This window comes from Anopheles marshallii, chromosome 3 (genome assembly GCF_943734725.1).
Source record: "Anopheles marshallii chromosome 3, idAnoMarsDA_429_01, whole genome shotgun sequence".
NCBI lineage: Eukaryota > Metazoa > Arthropoda > Insecta > Diptera > Culicidae > Anopheles > Anopheles marshallii.
In genome coordinates this window covers 65,208,836-65,219,212 of record NC_071327.1, presented here as the reverse complement: position 1 = coordinate 65,219,212, position 10,377 = coordinate 65,208,836, and the positions used below count along the sequence as shown (strand labels likewise).

General features: G+C 43.6%; 1 protein-coding gene across 1 annotated transcript; it reads right to left on the bottom strand.

The window, feature by feature from the left end:
* Positions 1-8,605: 8,605 nt before the first annotated feature.
* Positions 8,606-10,127, bottom strand: LOC128713023 (probable tRNA N6-adenosine threonylcarbamoyltransferase, mitochondrial). The gene is made up of 5 exons (XM_053807887.1): positions 10,078-10,127; positions 9,849-9,983; positions 9,657-9,790; positions 9,133-9,594; positions 8,606-9,072 (listed from the first exon to the last, which is right to left on the bottom strand). Exons 1-5 carry the CDS (start codon positions 10,125-10,127, stop codon positions 8,606-8,608), a joined length of 1,248 nt encoding a protein of 415 aa, XP_053663862.1.
* Between the last annotated feature and the right edge of the window lie 250 nt (positions 10,128-10,377).

Here is a 10,377-nt window from a genome sequence, read left to right as displayed (position 1 = left end):
CACTAAAGCGTCATATGAATGACGATCTAAAAAAGACTCATAGGGCACAACGCTGTGTCATGAATCTTTGGAGAGCCAACTCCTGATATGAATGATGATTGAATGAGATCCATAAGAATGACTTTTCATAAAAGATTCATTAAGCACAACACTAATTCATAAATCTTTTGAGAGTCGACTCCTTGTTCGAAAGACTCCTCGTTAAAGACTCATAAGAATGACTCTTGCAAAATATTCATGAAGCACAACACTAGTTCATAAATCTTTTGAGAGTCGAATCTTGACTCGTATGACTCCTCACTACAGATTCATAAGAATGACTCTTTGCAAAAGATTCATTAAGCACAATACTAAGAATGATTCATCAATTGGATAACAGGGTGACCATAGCAATTGTAGATATCCAAGGACCATGGAATTCGCATTCTATAGATTTCAAAAACTAAACAAACGTAGTGGTTTATATATAAAATAACGTCCGGTTTACTGTCCATTCAATAGAGCACAACAACCGCAACGAGTCAATCAACAAATGGAACAAATGGATACAGAAAAAAAGGAAACGAACGAGATACCCAACCAAGTTATCATTGACCCATTATATCTCAGCGTATGGAATTTCATACACAGAAATTCACTTACAAAATAAAAAACTGTATTTATTAAACTAAAGTGCTCAGCGTGTGTTTCCCGGTATCAGACAATAATTTAGCAATGGCTTTAGTGCCAGAAACACTTTATGGGTTTATTTTGGTCGTTTATGTAGTGTTTTGTTCTGAAAAAAGCGAGTCGAAAAAATGATCTCCAAAAACTGCAAAAACATGTCATGTCATTCTAAATTAAATAAAATTGAAACAAAGTGATAATAGACAAGGTTAGGGAAATATTTTTGAACAACGTTTGAAAACAAAAATAAAGAAATAGACGAATTTTTTTTGTTGCTCCGATACCACGAGTTCTGAAAATGACCTAACGAAACACCCTGTTTTCGGCCAATTCTAGAAGTATTACAAAGATTCATAGCAATTGAATAAAGATTTCGTACCGCCGGTATATAATGGGTTACTTATATAATGTGTTTAGATTAAAGTTTCCTGCGAACAATTTACGATATTTACGATAAAATGCGAAAAGAATATTTTCTTATTCAAACGCCCATTTACAAAGCAATCAATGGCCGAGATCGGAAATCGTAACGACACTGTTACAAAACGGTCCACCTTCCGGCGAAGGCAATAAAACACTTTTGTTTCGTACATGTTTTATTTATCGGGTGCGATATAGAAATTATCTAATTATCGTCTTACAAACATTTGCTTCCACTGCGCCGTCGCTCACCGCACGATACCTTCACAGACCCGTTACCCGTTCACCCTAATAAGCGAAACCTTTAACCGATCTCTCTCTCTCAATAGGGGAGGCTTTGGTGGGCCACCGAACACCCGGAAAGTTAGACAGTTAGATAACTCCTCCACGGTAGTGATTATCAAACAATCAAACGATATAATTGTGGACACTGTTTGCATCTGTCCGGTGCGCTTAATTCAATTAGGCGATAACAACGCTTTTGGCCAAACTGCTGCACTTTCGGGGTCTCCCCAAGACAAAAAAAAAACGTTAACAATTGAAAGATTGATGTTACTTGTTCATCTTCCCCCGTCGTCCACGGTGTGCGCCCTTTTGTATAATTTCCCCAAAATCCCAACCCCTTCAATACCGTACGCACGGGAATTCAAAGCACACTGATTGTTTTCCGTTCCTAAAATGTTAAGATCTAGATTACGAAGTTTCTCTCTACTTCCCACCTGTAACGATTCCCAAACCGCCGGACGGAACCGATAGCCGAACCGATACGATTTGTGCGGACGATAGTTTCACCAAACAAAATCGTTGATCAATTTGCACTTCGCTACCCGGCCAAACAGTTGACTGGCCTCATTAACCGGGGGGACGGCGGCTATGGCCGATGTTTGGCCGAGCACGGTGCGCTGCTGTATGCCTGCGTTCCACGCATCACGTGGGCTCTGTTCCGGGCGTCTAGACGCACCAACTCATCTGCCTATCGGGTGCTCAAGATATTCATGCGATCGGGCGATTAGTAGCGTGGTGATCCTGAAGTGCTTGTTGCAGGCCGAGTGAAAAAAAAACAGAACTAATATCTCAACCAGTTAAAAGATGGTCAATTTAAACGGCTGGCGTGCTCACTGGTACGGGTTTTTTTAGTTGGTCAACCCTTAGTAATGGGTTCAATGCACACACACATAATAGGAATTTATAGGCAAAGAAAAAAAGGCAAATAAGAGGCATTTGCATGCCAATCATCCCTTCGATTGGTTCGCGTTGGCATTAGCGCGGCAGTGAAAATTATGCCACGTGAGCGGTGCAAATGCTGGAAACCGAACAAGCGCATTTAAATATGTGAATTGCGTGTTATCTGCACAATTCCAACCGTTGGGGGATAGTTTAATTTCGTGTTGAACTCTTATTGAGCTATTTGTTACACGCTTTACTGTTGCTACTTCCATTAAAACTGTTGGTGAAATAATTTTATCGTTATAGTTTAGAAGCTTAGCCAATGTAGAAAGTGCATTACGGCCTAAATAGTTCCAAGGTCTCCACAGTTACGTATATCGGCGTTCGGTTTAATACACCGTGTCGTGGACCGAATATCATCCGGACCGGCTTCCTGAAGTAAGACTGGCTTGTCCGGTCGTGATTCAAAACAAGTGGTTTTATACAAGGGCATGACCTAGTGAAGTAGATCGTTATCGTCTACAGCGGGAAAAGGCATAGGTGTCTGTAACTTTTCTTCTGGTTAACTCAGATATGCTGTACCGAACCGAATTAATGAAACGATCACAAGATTTTGAGGCATTTTTACAATTTAAAGTCACCTAATTTCAAGCTTTTTCAATCATGGGATATTCACAGTTCTTCAAAAATTGAATCCATTACATTACCGCGGGTACGAAATCTTAATCCAAATACTAGGAATTTATGTAATCCTTCTAGAAATAGCCCACAAAGGGGGTTGCTAGGACATTAGTTGTATTTTCCCAGCAATTGTTGCAAGCTATCGAGAAATTTGAAGTACAAAAATTCCCAATTTTCCCATACAAAACTATTATTTTCTCTTTACTTTCATCGAATTTGGTTTAAAACTTTATTTTAAAGCTTAACTATTATAATTTTATTATAAATTTAATCAATTTAGAATAAGTAGCACAACATTTTTTTGAAGTTGTAGATGATCATCAACTTTGGACACTACAGAACACCACATAAACGACAATTATTAACCTACAAAGCGTTCCTGGTACTAAAGAAATTCTTAAATTATAGTCTGATACCTGGTAACACACGCGGAACACTTTAGCTTATTAAATAAAGCTTTTTAAAAATGTGCTTTTTTGTGTAGGAATTTTCATATTCTGGGTCACAATGGTTCAATGGAATTTAGTATTATTTTGTTGCACATAAGAGGATACACCTTCAGTAACCAATATCGACCCAATCAGCACCGATGGCCCAGATGAGAGGCTGAAATTCCCAATAACAAAACTCCATGGCAACGTTCAATGTTAAAACTCGCGAAAAGCAAAAACCGTTTTACGACCCTCGGCGACCCTCACCATTGACAAACCATGGCAGCGGCATATGCAGGCGATGTGCCACCGGTGCTTTATCCGCTGGCGGATCAGCAACAATAATATGTGTTTTGCTCCACTTCAGCCTGGCCGCCGATCATACGCACCTGCGCGCGCGCCATTATATTGTTGTGTGTAGCCGACCGAGAGTTCAAGGACGTAACGTTGGCGGATGGAAAAGTATCAAAAAAACAAAAAAAAAAACGGTACCGTGAAAAGCCATACAATAACGTTTTGGGGGATGGAAGTGAAAAAGTAAAATAAAAAAAACCCCGCCCCGGACTCCTACCGACAAAGAAAAAAAAAAAGCATAACATTCCTTCCGCCCGTTCCAATTAAAACCTTGGCCGTGACGCACGAATGGGCCCAGCAGCAGTGGCGCACCTGTACGCCAGGGATCGGAAAGAGACACACAAAAACCGGAACCATCGAATCTCGCGAGTGTCGGATCGCATCTTTGTTCAGCTTTCATGCCCGGCCATTTTTCGATACGAGCTTCTCGGCCATGTCACACACGAAGAGAAAGTGTCCACACCGGTCACGTTTGTTTTCATTTGCATAGGTATTGCCTGCATACCGACGGGAGCGGCCGTTTTGTCCCAACCCCACAGGGACAGGAGGACAAGGATATGGCCGAAAAACAAACCAACAAAAAAAATAAAACATTTCGACTGGTGAGATTTCTAAAGCGTTAACCGAACGGTCTTTAAAACCATGCCCCAAAATACCACGTACTTTGCGTGCCCAAAACGATGCCCACATTTCGTGGCAGTTGTCTTTGCGTTGGGAAAGTGACGAACGCGCACACGGAGGGATGATGATTATTTATTGTTCACATGCGGCTTTGTATGCGTCGTGCGTATGTGATAAACAGTGTACGGCAGTGTTTCCACTGCTGCTGCTGCTGCTGCTGAGTTGTCCTATCAGCTCTTTCCCCCCCACCATTTTGTGTCACGCGCGCTATCCCTACGTGTACCGCCTGTTCACACCGCTAGCGTATGCATGGTCCCAGCGTCCCAAACGCCAAGGTAGCTCAGGAGCGGGAACTTTCGCCACGGTCTAGGTCAACCTCGGTACAGCGTTTGTACACACATTGCGCTGGCAGCAATGCGATATTTGCATATTGATCTTTTAGTGGCTAGTGGGGAACCGGGAAATGGGCAATGGAAGCGAGTCATCCAAAAACGGCTTCAGGATTTCACCGAGCACGTTGTAGCACACGGCGATGATAACAACATCGGACGAAGAGTCGCGGACCGCAGCAAACCGCGAAACGAATGCCTCCACGTAGCCACGATTGACATCACTTTATGTATGCGCGCTAAGCTTTCTACTAACGATTTCATTAGCATCGATGTGGGGAACTGCCGAGACACGATACGCAGAGAATGGTTTTCCGAAAGGAATGGCGGCCAATTCGGTTTGTGCCTTCGTGTTTATGCATAAATTAGCCCGCGTTTCGAGAACTTGATTTATGTGCCAATAACTGTGGAGCATTGAAAAATAATACAGCGCATTTGACGAGAACCTTTCGGCGTTCGACTAATTTAAATTAAACTTCATGAAGATGAATTAATGTTTTTGTTTGCGAGCGTTAATCGCGTGGATGACAAGCCTTTCTATAGCGGTAGGTTACAAATAGATTCGCATTGGCAATAAAACCATTTCGCAAAGACATATCGTTCACATATCTTCACCGTTGCGTCCCATTTACGGTGCACATATTTTATGACGGGCGTAATTTATGGGACGCATGCCACCCAATGCCTAAAAAGCGCGCTTTGCCCGCACATTGCCAAACGCGCTAAACTGTGCCACCAACCCGTTCAGGTGCGGGCGAGCTGCACCTACCCTTTCGTTCTGAGTGTTCCCTGCGAACGGGCGTGCATTTGCGTGTACGACACAAAAAAAAAAACGGTAGGGGTGTGCGGGCTGTGTGCTCCGTGTGCCCGGCCGGAGGGTTCGTCGCTTGGCACCATCGCGCAAGTCTAATGATTGGGTGAAGAAATCAATCGATGGCTGAGGTGCGCGCGCTTGGGTTGGTAGCGGATAACACGTTTTGTGTGCGGTTGTGACACGGGGTGACAAAATTCGGCACACACACACATACACACATACATGAAGCATGTTACATTCCACCTTGTACTGACTTTCGCTCGTTCGCACCCCATGTTGTGTAGGGCATTAGGGGGACAATCCAAAGACCAGTTCTATGAAGGCAGTAAGGATATTGCTCAAATGCTACTTATCAGTGACGCACTATCAAACGTTCACTTGGAAAACCTTCCACCCCCTCCCACCACCACCCCAGGCTGTGCGTGTGTGCGCGCATCAACCATCCGATCCGGCAACATTCCTTCCAATCGCGCAACGTTACAGAGCCAACACACAACAGACACACCCCACCCTGACCACCTTCCTTCCTCCCTCGCCCCTGATGTGTGTACGTATGGAGTCGCGCTCACGCCTGGTGGCGCAAAAGTGGCACAAGACACGAAACAATTTCTTCAATGGAATTCCATTCTGTTTATATGTGTTTCGCTTCGCTTCTACGTGGTGGTTTCTCGCTTTAGGATGCTGGGAGTGCCCGCTTACATCGTTCGTTGCTTTCCGTTTTCTTACGCTTCTTCTTTTCGCTCGTTCCCTTCAACAGTGTGCGGCTCACCCCCTGCTTTCGATGTGTGCGCACGCTGGATACATCGGGGGGGCAGCAAAAGAAAAAAAAAACGAGCGCCTGGGAACGATCGTTGTGATCAGTCGGGCAAAACCCGAGAAGCTAGAGGGAGCAAAGCATATTCGAGGGGGAAGGGGGGTGCGGGGGGATAACTTCAGGCGTACCGTTTCAGCCCCCGTTAAATGCTGGATGCATGCGAGTGTGTGTGCGTGTGTTTTGGGTTGCGCCCCTGGAGAAGGGAGATTATACAAGAATTTGTCACGTCACTTGTTTTGGATCTGATCCTCCTGCTTTGGGTGGTGGGATGATGAATACTAGCGAGACTACACCTAGTTCTATACTTAATTTTTTTCCTCCTGCCGTGGACATACTCATTAGCTCATACTGATTCGAACTTTTTTTTTTGCGGGAGTGAAGATGTTTCACAAGTTGCCACAGCTGTATTGGTGCCTTGGTGCTGGATCGAGAAGCATCTACATACGCTTCAAATAGGACATTCCGCTTGGACTATAATTTTGATAACACCGCACCCCCGCGATTAATCGCGAAGCAAAAGCTACACACACAGACACCCAGTTAGGGCAACACTCACATGTACGGCATGTCAAGGCGGATTTTCGAATCCGCCAACTTTCTTCCGCAAGGGTTGCCAGCAGCCAAGTAGTAGTAGGTCGTCAAACTTTCTGCAAAATTTTCTGCCACTCCAACTGCTGTTTGGTTTGGTTGGAAGCCGTCAACTTTCTTCCCAAAAAAAAAAAAAACACTTGCCCACTAACGCCAAAAGCACGCAATATATATATTCTATTCTGTTTTCGTTGCTTCGTTCTCTGCGCAAGATTTCACTGGGCATCCGTACGCCTTTCTGGCTTTCGTTTCACCGAGCGTAGCCGGCCAGCACACAAACGCGCGAGAAACTGCATACGTAGCACATTTAGTTTGACCGCAAGCGCTGCGCAGCGCGACTCGCCGCACTACTCCGATCGATGGTTGGCTGGCTGCTGCTGCTGCTGCTTCCTCTACAGCACGGTGCGCACGAGCGATTCGACACCGTCACATGCACGAATGTCGTAGCCACTGCACTGAATCATAACTTTTGTGTTTTATCGATCGGTAACACTGAATGATCGCACGTATTATTTGACAGCAAAACTTCCCCTCCCCTCTCGTTGGACGACGAAAAAACACGGACGAAAAATCCTTCCAATCTCGGAATCGGTGGAACCACACTGTACCGTAAATTCAGCGATATTTGTTCGGCACTAAGCTATCTACCACAACCGTTGCCTATCTACAACGCACGTCATACAGCGAAGAAAGGGCCGTTTCGGACGATCGCACTACCTGATGACCGTACGCTTCGGATTTGTTCACCTGTTTGATCGTAAGGGCGATACGGGTTTGTGAGAATCGATCGGGTAGGCAACTTTTGCTGGCTCCAGCCTGTTGCGCTACCTGGCACGGCACCAATACTATGGCACCAGCGCCATAACATAAACATACATACGCACGCACGCTATGCTTGGTTCCTTTCAGGGTGTTGGTTGCCGCTGGAAAATACACCCGTGTTATTATATCAACCTGTTGTGCGACTTGTTGATTGATTTTGAGTTACATCCGAACTTGGGCGGTACTTTATTGAAGAATATGATAAAAACAGTCGCATATCTAGACGTAAACATACAAAAGTTATGTATTACTCTGTACATTTGTTACAATTTACAAAAAAGACACGGTGCAGACGGGAGCTAGCATTCAAAACTGTTGTATCTTCGATGTTCGTAAATCGATCGTTAAAAGTCAGCTTTTTTATGGTCCTTTTTTACGATAGGGATTGAAAATGCGAAAGGATGTGTATTAAGTTTCGTAAAATTGAAAATAGTAGTCTAGCTCCTTTGATTCTCTGCGTAAAATCATTTTGAGACCACTTTCAACAGGTTTTACTGCAGTTTTCAAGAATATTACACTCCATTACATAATCTTGCACAATCTGTAAATAATAAAATCTTCCTGGCATTTTTTAAATGTTCATAAAAGTGATAAATTTTCATAAACAAAATAATTTCCTCTTTGAACGAAATAACGTAACTAAACTGCATTCGAGCAGTTGGCCCGGATAAAGCGAAATTCAGCAAACTCCACCATCCTACTCGGGGAAAAGTTTTTCCAGTCCGTTTTAATTTCAAATTACTGACGGTTCGAATGAAGTTGTTATGAAAAACTAGCAGAAGTGGGATATTATTCACGCATTTTCTATTTTATTTGTATCCCTTTGTTTTGATCAACTTTATACTAGCTCTTCCTTTCTGGGGAATACGTTAACTTTGGCCCACTTACATGCTATATTCGCTTCCTTCACATCGTATATCAAACTTTCACCTATAGGACATTTTCCACTTATATCGACCGTCTCGTAATTTTTCGTCATTTCAGAAGTGTCCTTCGCGAGCAGTTTTTCCACACCATTCCACGCTATCATCGTACCATTGTCGGTGCAGAGTTTCTTTGGTGGTCTATAGGTACTGAATCCGAACTGGGCTGCCATCGAACTCAGCGCATTAAATATAACATCATTGCAGGCAACTCCACCTGAGATGACTAAGCTTCGTTGGTTCCTATCGGGTGGAAAAAGATTGCGCCGTTCACAGTATTCTATGGCACGCTGCGTACGGTGTAGCATGTGTCGTGTGACTCCTTTAAGGAAGCAGGCACAAAACGCTTCATAGTCGGGCAGCAATGCATCAGGCGCAAGATCTTTACGGAAGAGAAAGCACATGTTAAATAAATGCTGAAACCGCGAGTTGTAGAACTTACTGAGCGTTGATTCCCGTTCGAGAATATGTCTCGTAGCTGTGTTTTTCAGACCAGCAAAGCTAAATTGGCAATCGCGGTACTTTGAGAGTGGTAAGGGAAACTCGTACGCTGATGTGTTGGATGCTGTCTGTGCCGCTACTTCAATAGCTTGTCCACCGGACATTTGCGCATATTTGGATATGTTGCGTAGCTTCAAACGGCGAGCAATTTTGTCGAGGGCTTCCCCGGGTGCATCATCTAATGTTTCTCCTAGCAATCGAAATGTGGTGGTGCTCTCGACAAGTACTAACAGCGAATGTCCACCGCTTACAAGAAGGCAAAGAAATGGGTACGGTATGGAGGAGGTCATGCGTGCCATCAGAGCGTGGGCTTGCATGTGGTGTATAGGAATTAAAGGTTTGTCGTATGTACGGGCAATATGTTTCGCATACCTCGTACCAACTATCAAGCTTAGCGGTAATCCTAAAAAAGTAATATAAATTACATTCGGCAACCAAGCATTAGTTTCTATTTGTGCTACTGACCTGGCCGATTCGTGACTGCGACTGCATCAATATCCTTTGGCGATATGTTGGCTAGTTGAAACGTTTTGTTAACCACGTTTTCAATATTTGCACGATGGATGTCTTGCGCTACAGGTGGAATAATTCCGCCAAACCTGCCGAAGCATTGCTATGCTGTAGATAAACCCCATTACCAATAGCTCAAAATCTCACCTTAGGTGACTGCTTTGCTGTGAATGAATGTATTCTCCCAGGACTTTTCCGTTTCCGGTAACCAGGGCGGCACCGGTATCATCACAACTTGTCTCGATTCCTAGAACTAGCGGCGAAGGTTGTGCCGAAAAATATCTGTAAGAAATTTACATTGCCGGAGATTAAATTACTATAAAGTATTCGACATTCTGCTTGCTCCATCTAAGTCAAAATGTTTTAACTTTCTTACCTCCGAGCACTTGTCGTAAGACGGTTAAATTTCGTAAAAATCCTACTCATTCCGTTCGTAATGTTTGTACCTTTGCTATGCGCGACCGGACCAAAACAACACCAAACAATGACAGGCTATATACATATGAGATAAGACTATTGTAGAAAATGTTTTAGCAAACAAAAGGAATTTAAAAATAGTAGATAAGCTTATCAGCATACGGGTTGCTATTTGGAAAGTCCAAAAAAGAAGAATGATTATAAATTACAATGAAAAAATGTTAAAAACGCATTAATTCCACCATTCTTTGTGCATATC